The following is a 12739-nucleotide window of genomic DNA, read 5'->3' on the forward strand; positions in this document are numbered from 1 at the left end:
CTTGACGAAGCTCGCTGAAGAAACGCATATATGGTTGGAAGCTCCACAAGAACTACTGAATGGAACCTGAGAGGAGATGTTTTGTCAACTTTCTTCATTTTATGAGTTTCTCACTGGCTAAAATTTACATAAATGGATATTGTTCAAGGCACCATTCAAAAAACCCTGCTAATATTAAGCTGGATGAAAATGCACTCAGCAGCAGGCAACTTCAAATGTATAAATTTGAACCGATTTAACTGGCTGGACAAGCTGACACATCATGAAAAAGGTCATTTTTATTTATGTCAATTTTATTTTCAATTTTCTTCTTTTAAACACAAATTTAATAAATAAAGCACAGCTGATGGAATACACCATGCAAACATTACTTTCTACAACATAAAACATCTCTTTGAACCAACTCACTGATTTTCTGTTACACAAGTGGCTCACTCAGCATACACGTGCCGTGCATGATACTTCCCACCAACTTTACCTATACAGAATGCACAGCATGTTTTACACACACACACACACACACACACACACACATACATATATATATATATATATACATACAAATGAATGAATGGCATGGGTGTGTACATGGGTGAAGGAAAGAGTGAGAAATGTCCAAATGATGGTGCTGCAAAGAGTGGATGTGGGAAGAATCACAAGATTAGGAACAGTGTGGAAACACCCGGCTTGACAGTGACAAAAGCATACATTTTCAGTTTAAAATGAACCACCAGCATGTTAGATACTTTCCTTAACTTTGAGGACAGTTCCTGGTCATTTACAAAATGGAGAATACTATATTTCTTGGTTTTTGGGTGTTTGATCTCACGCTTGAAGCAGCAAGGGGCATAAGGTCTTAACGACCATTCAATCACAGACAGCAAGGGAAAAGTGGTAGTAGTTCATCAAGTGCATCTTGTGCTGTATACATAGGAATTCCTGTCTTGCCAAATAAATAGAGGACATCAAACCTGGTGCAGACTGGAAACACATCCAGACAACCCACCTACCGCCTGTGTAACTGGACCAACTGGTCAAGATGGACCAGATACTAGACTGGGAAAGATTAAAGCTCACATCCAAAGTAGAGACGCAGACAGTGCCGTAGCTTTTCAAAATAAAATTAAATATACCTCTAAAGTGGTTGAAAATTTAATTTTAAACAGTTGATATGAAAAACATTTTTAACTGATGTCTTAACATCACATAATCAGTTCAAACTGCAACACATACTTTAATGACACTTAGTGTCTAAAGGCTCTAGAAACGTCCTGGATGTATCTTTAACTACATTCTCAATCTATTATGTATCCTACTACTTTTTTTGAAAGTTGCATTATCTGTCAGTTACAACATGGCGACAGTGTAGCCATGAAATGTCACACACACACAGACATAGAAACAAAAGGTCATGTGAATTTGGCAGACATATATACATAGCACTGTCAGATAAACCCCATTAGATCAAAATAATAAGATATAAATCTATACATAATATTCAGAGCTGCTTGTATTCTGTTAGTGAATGATAGTTGTGGTGTTACAATGAAGAGATGATGAGAGGAAGGCTGAATATTGAACCAGGTAGTTACTTTCTATTCTTATAGATTTAAAGTGGGGGAAGTAAATGTAGAGTACAGCTGTAGCTTGGAGGGATAATGTAAGTGCTTTAGATCCTAAGCGCAACCAAAATGAACTGGTACTTGTTAAATAGAGGCAAATTGTCGTGTGCCAGGTAGGTGTCATGGCGTGTTTTAGGAGCACCAGGCAAGATAAAGGTATGAAATTCAAGGCTATTTCACCAATCCATTATACATATACACAGAAAACCAGTTGGAGAAAAAAAACTGGGGAGATAAAGATGTACACAATCCTCATTTATTGAAAATGAGTGGTCAGATGTCTGATAACACTGTGCAAGCTTCCCATTCTCCTCCTGATCTGACTGAGTTTGGGCTCCTGTGCAGAAGTCCCCTGTTTACTCATGACAGTTCGCAAGACAAAAAAAAAACAAAAAAAAAACTGTTCCTCCATCTTATCCTTCTGTTTAAGTCCATCTTTTCATCAGCTTCAAAGGGGACAGACAGCCAAGTGGTGGGTATTAAAACCAGGTGAGTGGTGGGGCAGGGGCCAGGGGGCGATGACAGTCATACAGATTTAGATGTCTTTGTTCAGTGCATTTTCTCTGTTGTGATCCATACATTTACTTTCAACAGTTCTGTAAAGAAAAGGGGAGAAATAACATCATATATAAGTACAATACACATTTAGCGTTTTCCCACTGCCTGTACTGATTTAGATCTTGTTACGATAATTTAAACATTTATTATTATTCAACGATTGTTCATAATCAAATAATAATTCTATTGGAGTGCTTTGATTTTGATCATTTCAGTAGAGGTAGGTAAAGTTTGACTATACAATACAGAGACAAATACCTAGTTCTCTTATTTTTCCTTGTGAAGAGCTTCTATGAAGGCTTCAAGTTTCTCCTGGATCTCACGAACTTTCTCTGCAGAAAAGCAAACATAATGGGTTTGTTAGTCCCCTGACAAATACACAAATTATGGACACAAACAAGTACAAAAACACTATTAATACAGGCACAATGTCGATTAATTGCTAATTTTTTGCTAATAATTGCTAATTAAGTAATTTTTGCTAATTAAGTAATTTTTCAAACAGAAGCCAAACATTCTCTGGTTCCAGCTTCTCAAATGTGAGGATTTGCATTTTGACAATATGAGATATTTGAAGACGTCAACAAATAGACTTTTTGTTAAATTCAGGGAAGTTTGCCAGCTATCCATTTTGTATGTGCTCTGGGGGAAAAAAAAAAAAAATCTGGTTTTCCTCCACAGCCCTCTGTCAAATGCAAAATAAAAAAAGCTGTGTGGACCTTGCCACACAACATTGTTCCAGCCAATCAGCAACAGGTGCTGTTAGTGCTCGTGCACAGGAGCAGTGGGAGAGAGAGTTCTATACACCGGCACATTTGAACATACTGGACTCACGGCAGCGTGAAGAAGAGATGGCCGAGAAACGGCTAAAGAGGAAAAAGTATGAACAGAGAAGAAGTTATATGACTAGGCAAGGGCAACAGCGTTTCAACCCTGGAGAAAACCCCGGGGTTTTTGAATTTCTCATTTGCAGAATCACTTACTCTACCTTTAATAGACTAAACGATTAACTGATTACCTGAAATAATCTGTATAATTTAAAAATAAACCAATTATTTGTTCTGCCCTAGCGAGACAAGATGTCATTACATTAAGCTCAAGTTTGAAAACAATTTTCAAACTTTAATATAGATCACATGATTTAAGGATCATCACGAGTGAGTGTGTGTTGTTTTAATTTTTGTTGATTTCTAGTTAAGCAAGTCACTAAAATATCCTAAGTACTAAAGAAAGCAACGTCAGGATGGGTAGCGGGTCAAAAATCTGCTCTTTAAACTGGGAAAACAATTAACAACATTATTCCCTTCCCTACTGTACCATATATTTCTGCAGGTGGAAATTCCCTATAATTTTTCACCAACACACCAGATGGTCCCCTCTGACAGTGACAGCCAAACCTCAAGGCAGACCTCCTTCACATATCTGATGATGAAGGCTTGTGTACCCTTTCCCAGTTAGTACAGACCACATCAAAGCTCTCCCCCTCCCCTTTCCATGGTATGTGCCTCACGGGCACGTGGATAATGGACAGAAGGAGATACCATAAGAACAACATTTCACATGAAAGAGGGAAATCTACTGGAAGAACAGTCTGTCACTTCTTTTCATGATTCCGTTCCTATTGTCCAGAGACTGCATAAGACGAGCAGTCCTTCCACCCAACATGTACGGTCACACGAGACGAGCAAGCCATCTAAAGCAGTCCTAATCGCTGATTAAACAGTGGCTAAAGGAAGTCTGTGGGCCAACAGAGAAAAGGAAGCAGTTGCTCGCAATGCCAGCTGCACCCTCCAGGCCTGGCTGGCTCTCCGGCTTCCCTGTCACCCTCGCTAATCTGTCTGGATCTCCCCCAAGCACAAACTCAAACACCGCCTCCGAAGAACAAACTAGCACTGCTCTATCATGATCAATCAGCCACACGAGATCCATAGGCGACCCTATTGTAGATTGTTTTCCTACGAGGAGGCCCAATGAAAGCACAGTTTTAAAAAGACTTGTCCGTTTTCAGGGAGATAAATCATTGTGGTGTGGACCTCAGAGCAACAGTGTCCTAAGTGTCCATTTCAAGTCGGCACAAAGGTGATAACTGTGTGCATGCTTTGGAGTGAAACTAAATATCGTACTCAGGGGCTTGTGTGCAGCCCCCTTTTGATGGGAGCACGGCTGGTGAGGTATCCTCTTCCTGACAGATGAAAAGCATACTTTTTTTTTCTTTTTTAAGAGAAATGCAGGCACACCCCCTCACACGTCCTGAAACACAAGAAGAGCTGAGAAATACTGGATAACACAAGAGCTGAAGCAAACACACACACACACCTGACACAAATAAACTGACAGCCAGAAAAGCTTTGCCATGAAACACACACACACAGACACAACCACCCCAATGTCTTGAAACACAGCAAGAGCTGTACAGTCATGCCACCTCCACCTCTTTTCACCTTCCTACTCATTTACCTCTGGCAGGTGGCAAAAAAAACAAAAAAAAACAAAACAAAAGAAAAAAAGCCTAAGCCTTTGATACTCTGTTAATACATTCTGGCAACTCAGGACGTTAGGTGGAGATTACAACACCTAATGGAGGTATTAAAGGGGCCTGTCGAGGGGCACGCTGACAAGTCACTGCAGCAGGTGTGGGGTTGAATGAAACATAACCCTGCGGTGCGCCATTCCAACACGCAGCCCACCGCAGGGCACGGCTCAAAGGCAACTGACAGAGTTCAGCCGTGTGGGCTACGTGCCCTGACCACAGGATAACATAACTCAATCCAAGCCAATCAGAGCAGGATTACAAACATCTGTCCAACCTGAAGAAAAAGAGATGTGAGGTTCGAGGGGAGGAGTTTTAGTTGGTGTGAGGGCAGGAGCGTACAGACTGTCAGAGCATCAAAACATGGGAAATCCCCTGGCTCAAGCTTCAAAGCTTCTAACTGGGTTTAGATGTGGCTGATGATTAGGCGCTCTATGAAGCCTCAGCGTTTCAGATGATTAACGCGGGTCAAACATTAAGGCTCCCGCCAACTGTCGGGCAGAGACAAAAAGTTCTGGTAAATCACTGGGGGCAGGAGTGGTCTAACGGTTAGATTGGCGGCTTGTGATAACAAAAGACACAGGTTTGATTCCCCAGATTGGCTGGGAAAGCTTACGGTGGGAAAATCACTCTTCTTCTTCAACACCTGCTGCTGAGGCAGCTGAAACCCATTCTTTGATCCAGTGGAGCACAGCCCAGAACTGGCGTTGTATAGGGCATCACTTGTTTAGTCACATTTTTATCAGAATTAGAGTCACACATTTGCCTTAGAAGGCTAATATTTACAAAATATTTATCTTTTATCCACATTCAGGCCAACTTTAGCAGGAAAAATCTTTCTTCTTAATGCTATAAACCATTGAGCAGTGTTTTGGTGTCTAAAAAGCCTCCAAACATAGGAGTCTGTTACTCAAACTGGACATCCTGGGCTGGATCATATTTAATTGTCCAGATAGTACCTGAAGTAACAAATTAGAAAAACATAATTTTTGGACAAACAAAATGAAGTAATTATTACATAAGTAAGAGTCAGAACATGTACAGCAACTTCCAGTCAGCGTAAGGACCTAAAGCACAAACCCTCCTGTATCCTCCGTCTGTGTCACAATGTTGAGAAACCAACCACCTATCCTGATATACATTCTGGTTTGACTTTTACCTGTGTCTGGCTATCTGTGTAATATGAGTTCCACCATAACAGAGAACCCTGTGTAGATCAGAACAGCAAAACACATCAGCCATTCCCTTACAGCGGGATGCTTAATGACTTTAAAATGAGCCTTCAGCAGCTTTAAGGAGCACAGGAGGCCACCGGTGGCTGTGAATGGCGTCTTTCAGAAAAGCCAATATTCTGTGGGTAAAAACTGTGAGAAACAGATATTTATGTCCCTCAGCACCATCTGTTTGCCACCAAAAGACAGCAGCAAGGGAAAGAAAAGGCCACAACAAGGCTTTCTTTTCACCATCCTGTGGAAATGCAACAAGAGAAAAAAAGTGGACAGAGTCACTATTGCCTGTTCCTCACTGAGCAGTGGGAGTAGCGCACTAAAACTCCATTTAGGCCCCTGTTTACCTAAGAGATGAGCCCCAAAACACAGTCATTCAACCGCTCGCCCCTTTATCTGGTCATGAATATTCCCATAATCCTCTGGCCTCTATCCCAGAGGCCCCTTCTATAAGATGCTGGGTGTTGTGCGGGTTTGCAAGGGTGGAGGGACTCTGGCCCATTGAAAGAGAGAGAGAGGGGAGCCTTTTCGCCCAATCCCCTCTTTCAATGCCTTCTCTCGGCTGATCTCCACATGAAATGATATCTCATTCACTCTCACTCTGTAGAGTCCCCTAAGCCTGCCACGGCCGAAGCGCTGGCAGAAGGAGGGCTGAGCCACAAAGCCTTTAATTGACCTGTAATTAGACTGCGAAACTGCATGGCCCTGCTGGACAAGTAGCCAACACAGAGGAAAGGGAGAACAGAGGAGAGAAAAAGATGAGAGGGAGAGGACAGGGAGGCCTGCATCTTACTGTGAGATAGAAAAAAAAGCTAATCCCTTTACTGTGGGAGATGGACACTCTTCTGTAAAGAAAGGGTGGCGGCTGTTATGAAAAAGTGGCAACACCGGATGAAGTTTGGTGCCAAGGTTTAGGCTACTTTAGCACGCTGATCTTAAATTTTTTTTTACTGACAACTGAGCAACAGTTCACAGCATGGTCACTAGAGAGAGTGGAGCCAAGGGCTTGGTTCCCGTCCCAACCTGTCATCATTCATAAAGAACCTTTTTATATATCACGACTGCCAGGGTCACAGTGTAGGTGGGGACACTGAACATTTAAACGCTCTGCTGTTTCCTTCTTTGCAAGCCAATCTCTTAATGTAACAAACAGAAAAGACCTTTTTCCCTCAGCATGCTGCCTGATTTGTCACTAAATCTGGATTGTCAAGCTATAAAAGTGGGCCATGGGAGACCTGGACACAGGGAGAGCGGGGATGTCGACGGCCCAAACGCCATGTCAGTGACAGAGCAATGAATCAGCCCCCTCTTATCTAGAAAACAGATGCCAGGGAGAGAGCAGCCCAACCTGGGGAAAGACATACGTCGGTCTGAACAGGTCAAAGCTTGGGGTCAGCCAGAGGGCAGACTAAACAAAAACAGCAAAATGCATGGGGAAAATCCTTTGAAAGAGCCAGGTGATGACTGTTGTTGGGTTGTGCAGTACAGGTTTTATTGACAAGCACTGCCTCAGCCTTTAAAGAGAAGATTTTACTGCAGGGGGTTATAAAGATGAGGGCAGCAATGACAACATTTGGAAGATGGTGGATTTAGCTCTAGGCCTGACGGGTTTCACTGAGGGTAGAGCTCCAGCAGTAATTGTAAATGATTCTGATGCAACCGTAGAGAACAGACTATCTGGAACTTATCACCCAAATATAGAAGTAACCAACCACCATCACTTCCCATACCCATTCTTAAAAATGAACAGGTCTGAGACAGTACGTCTACTCATGATTTATGGTGTAAGTCACAGAAAGTCAGGAGTCTGAAGTTTTCCGAGACTCACCTTTTAGCAGTCAAATGGAGCCCCGTGCTGAGGCTAAGTGGCAATCAATCTTGAGTATCCACATAGGCCAGGGGATGTGAGGCTGACAAGTCTGGTTTAAACTGAGATCCTGTCATAATTCCGCAGAGAAAAACTCCCCTCTGCTGAACCAGCCACAGGTGTGTGGACCCAGTTAACTAATGCTGAACTCCGGAGTGAGCACGCAAAACGAACCCATTCGGGATTTAAAACACGCTTGCATCCTACGCCGATACCTGGGATAAACGTTAAGGATTGGTTTTTAAATTACCTTCTCTCGGTCTCTTCTTGACATGGCGCTGACCCCAAACCTGCTGCTCAAATAAGACGAAAGAGAGAGATAAGACAGGCCAGCATTTACTGCTGCCCTCAGGTTCCAGCCGCTCTGGACCCCACACACCTTCACATCCACATAGTCAGCTAACGCACCTGGAATTCCTTTGAGCCTCCAGCAGGTTCCAGTAATAACGGTGCCCTCAAAAACACTACAAAGAGGAGAACCAGTTCATCTCTTTCTTGACGCTCAAAAACACCAGCTTAAATAAAATTATTACTCAAACTATGAGCCTCCTCACACATACAGTACACTACATTAAGTGGCACCATATTTTGAAAGAGATTTTGGGCACCTGATGATTGATATGTGCCCATTGTGACTGACACAACTTTGCTGCAAGCAATCCAGAGTGAGGTTCTCCATAAAATTCAATAATGGAACACAGGAAACACATTTTATATTTGGAAACAAAGTTTGTCCTATCTGAACAAGATATTCTTGTCCAGAGAACTGCTCTATAAACACTTAACAACACTATCTGAAGAAGAGGGTTAGTCCTCTCGTAGGTCGGGATGTTCATGAGAAAATGCCAACCTAAAGTTTGCATGTTTTCACCTATAACAGAGAAGGAGTGTATGGTTTTCCTATTACCTCATTTTAACCAGCATCTGATGTCAGGTCTGTGTCTCTGTGTGTGTGTGTGTGTGTGTGTGTGTGTGTGTGTGTGTGTGTGTGTGTGTGTGTGTGTGTGTGTGTGTGTGTGTGTGTGTGTGTGTGTGTGTGTGTGTCAGGAGGATCAGTGGGAATGGGTCCCTGGCGGCCACACTGTGCTGGAAACATGTGAACAGAAGCCCCGCTGAAGTTCCCCTCCCATCACACACCACCTTCTCTTTCCGATTTTCCCACACTTGCGCTTTTCTCACTCCCTGAGGACAATGAAAGATGGGTTTCACATTCTCCTTCGTAGTTTGATTTCTTTATCACTACTTCCATTATCGCCTCCTCGTTGCTTGTCATCTAAATAACACACAGCTCTTTTTTCCTTATTTCCTCAGTCCATTGAATTTATAACCTGAGTTTGTATCTAGGGAGGATATTCAGAAGTGGCCACATCACCTGCAGATGGTTTATCATCCAACTAAAGCTGACTGTAAATGGTGGTACAGTAACATCACCAACAACTGTGAAGGAGCAATTTAAATGTTCAACAAGCAAGCCATTTGGTGGATGTTTAAATGCAGGGACCCTGGAGTACAAACACTCCGTGACTGTGTGTCATTTAGTATTGTACTGTGTTTATTCAAATGAAGCCACTGTACAAAGATACTTAGGTGCTTCATCTAAGCCTGTTTCAACAACTGATCACCCAGGCCTGTGATTAACAGTTATGTCATTAAGAGCTTTTCAGATTGGATGCTGGATAGCTGTGTACAAAATGTCTTAAAAAGACATTCCTGATTCTTGACATGAGAGAATGGATGGATGTACTGGTGTGAAAGGAGGAAGCGAGATGGAGCGACGGGAAGGGAATAAGGGGGAAGAGATGAATGATGGGAAAGTGGAAATAGTCATGACTTTGGTAAATGGAGGCAGGTGGCTGGTTGAAGTCTTGATGGAGTGAGGTGAATGAGGAAGAAGAAGACAAGCAGAGGTGAAAGAGAGACTACTGTGTTTTACAGCAATTTAAACAAATATTGGCAGTGTATAGCTGAGTATAACAGGCAGAAAACTGTAAGAAACAGGGGAGCTATTATTATGTAAAGCGGAACAAAATGCAGAGGCGTTTTAAAACAAAACAAGAGGGATGCCACATGTCTAACATCAGTCATGCTTCTTATGATCTGTCTTGTGAGGAGTGAGGGCTAAAGTTAGAGACAAGAGATGGTCAGAGATAGTGAGGCACAGTCAAACAGTGGAAAGAGCAGCAAGTATGACTGCAAAGCAATACAGGGTTGGTTAATTGGTGGAAATTTAATCGAGGACCATTTCAAAAACTATATAAAAAGATAACATGACCTGGGTGATCAAATTTCTGAAACTGTATATGGGTAGAATCATAACAAGGGCAGCAGGAAATCAATTATAATATGGAAAGGCAGCCTACTGTAGTAAACCAGATATGATGACAAAAATGTCTTTCATATAGTACTATCCTTGTTTTTGACAGAGTACAAAGAGAGCTGTCATAAGGGGTGGAAAAAATACTCAAGACATTTACAGATGTTTTACGCTGCCTTGCAATAGAAAAATAGAAAGTCTGTTCACTTCGGAAGTCGCTTTTACACAATATTAACAGAACAAGATTAGATAAAATACAGGAGAGGCAGCTTCATCTGTGCCAGTGTTATGACAACTGCGGATCTACTGTTTGTGTACTTGATGCTGCGGGGGAGAAAATGGATCATTTGGCAGTAACTCTGCAGCTGAGGTTTCCTCCACTGTGGGAAAAAGTTAACGTGCATTGTATCACTACTAAGCTTCTCGACACTGAATTAAATAGACGCTAGTTTGTGGGAACGAGTGTTACAGAAAGAACAAGAAAGTTGGGAAAAACAGGAGCAAAAGAAAAAGACAGGAGCCCAGGACTTACGGCATAGAAGGCAGGCAGTGTGTTGGAGGGAGTGATGTGGCGAGTGACAACAACACAAAAACAAAACAGCAAATAATTTAAATTCATAAAAAGGTCATACTGAAGGGAGAGTGCATGTAAAGGCAATAGCCCCCAACGTGCCAAAGAGCAGACAGTCTGCCCACTCTCTCACTGAACAGAACCGCCCCTGTGTTCCAAAATGCAGACCAGTTGACCCTGACCATGTCTACAATGATACAGATACATTTTCATTTCTTTTTCTCTTGGTTTTGGCTTTGCAGCCATGATGAGGTGGCGTTTTCAACTACTGAAAGAGACGTTTTGAAAAACACTGTCCACGGTGAACACTGGTTTAAGACACTAGACTGTGTTGTAGTGTGGATGGTGAAAAAAAAATTAAATAAACATGATTAGGCACTAATAATCTAGTAGCAATGTTTGTATGTCAAACACAGCCAAACAGCTGTCTGACTCGTACGCTAGCATAAAATAATGATTTGAGCTGCAGCCTCAATGCAGTAGGCCAGAAAAGACTCATGTAGTACACTCCTTACTAGTGAAGTGTGGTGACAATTTTGATCTTTGTCAGTTGAAAGAAGTTTTTGTTTTAGTGTGGATGGTGAACTTTTAGAAAATACCTGAGGGTGAACATAACCCTTTGCCACCCGATAACAATTAACAAATTTTCCAAAATTAGTGTGGGGATGGCCTCACTCAAAAAAACCCCACAACAACAAAAAAAGTGCATAAGTGCAAAAGATAAAAAGATGCTGAGATGCTCAGGCCCATTTCCTGCTACATGTGTAAATTAATGCAGGAGAACAGACAACTGGGTTAAAAATGTGTGGGTGGATTGATTGCATTTGTTGCCAGGGGTGTTTAGACAGCTTACAGTTAAATCAGTTTTTCAATAACATCAAAATAATCTAGTTTCCAGAAGCAATGCCATTAAAAGCAGCAGAAGCATTAATAACCAGGAACGAAAACTTGCCCTTATGAGGCCACACAGAAAACGTGAAGCAGCTGTAAGGTTTGTGCTGACAGCCTATGCTTCTCTCCGCCCTGAAAGAAGCCACATGTGCACACACCACCTTAAGATGATACGTCATCCCTTACAGAAGAGCACTTCTCGTTGAGCCCTCACTAATCACTCTGGAGGAAGCTGCTCAAAGAAGGAGGAGGGGGAGGAGATGAAAGGAAGCGAAGTGAGCGTGAGGCTGAGAGGGCATTCCGGTGAGCAAGCCCAGACAACCAGAGCTTTATTGTATTCTGCTTCTACACGAGAGAAAGGAAAAGGAGAAAGTGACTGCATGTGCAAACACGCAAACACTTCACACATTATCGCTGTTCTTGAGAGCACCTTTGACACCTTTAATTCCTCAGCCCTCAAATAGCCTCAACACAAATGCTGAAATCCATAATATTCTAGCCTACAGCGAAGGTGGTGTGACCAGGTGTTCATTTGATTTTTGGTGTCTGAAAATGCAAACACTGTAAAATTTTTTACTTCAAGCGCAATGGAGGTTAGTGTATTGTCCAGGATATTTCCATACTAACAAAATAAAAAAAAAAATATATATATAAAAAAAAAAAAAAAATAGACACTCACTCAATTACCCTCAGTCCCCAAGCTGAATGTATTGACTATCAAACACTAAAGCAGACCTTTGAGAAACTACCAAATTGGCATTTCTTTGAATGTTCTCATATGAATAAAAGTGCAAATAAAAGCGCAATAAAAAGTACACACACACATTCATTTACAGTAGGTAGGTACACGCATAAGTATATATTCAGTATATACTCCGTTATAGTCTCTCACAATCTCTTTCCCATGAACGTTTTACACTCAACAACTGACCTCAACTTCACACAGAAGAAAACAGGTGATGTAATAATGTGTCAATAAAAGGATGTTTGTATATTGACATAGACTTGTATCACGGTGGGGACAAAAATTGAGGTCCCTGGGGAAGAGACTGTTTTTTGAGGGTTAAGACTTAGCTTTAGGGTTCAGGTTGCAATTGGTTAAGGTTAGGATTAGGATAAGGGTTAAGATTAGACATGTAGTTGTGATGGTTAAGTTTAGG

General features: G+C 41.8%; 1 protein-coding gene across 4 annotated transcripts in view; it reads right to left on the reverse strand.

The window, feature by feature from the left end:
• Window positions 1-275: 275 nt before the first annotated feature.
• The window catches only part of opa1 (OPA1 mitochondrial dynamin like GTPase), a 38783-nt gene continuing 26319 nt past the window's right edge, over window positions 276-12739 (reverse strand). For all 4 annotated transcript variants that reach the window (XM_046048683.1, XM_046048682.1, XM_046048685.1 and 1 more), the window contains 2 exons: window positions 2439-2512; window positions 276-2218 (listed from right to left, as the gene is read on the reverse strand). In XM_046048683.1, the coding sequence (XP_045904639.1) occupies window positions 2448-2512 (65 nt within the window). In that variant the 3' untranslated portion in view covers window positions 276-2218; window positions 2439-2447. The remainder of the gene's footprint in view (window positions 2219-2438; window positions 2513-12739) is intronic.

This window comes from Micropterus dolomieu, linkage group LG05 (assembly GCF_021292245.1).
Source record: "Micropterus dolomieu isolate WLL.071019.BEF.003 ecotype Adirondacks linkage group LG05, ASM2129224v1, whole genome shotgun sequence".
NCBI lineage: Eukaryota > Metazoa > Chordata > Actinopteri > Centrarchiformes > Centrarchidae > Micropterus > Micropterus dolomieu.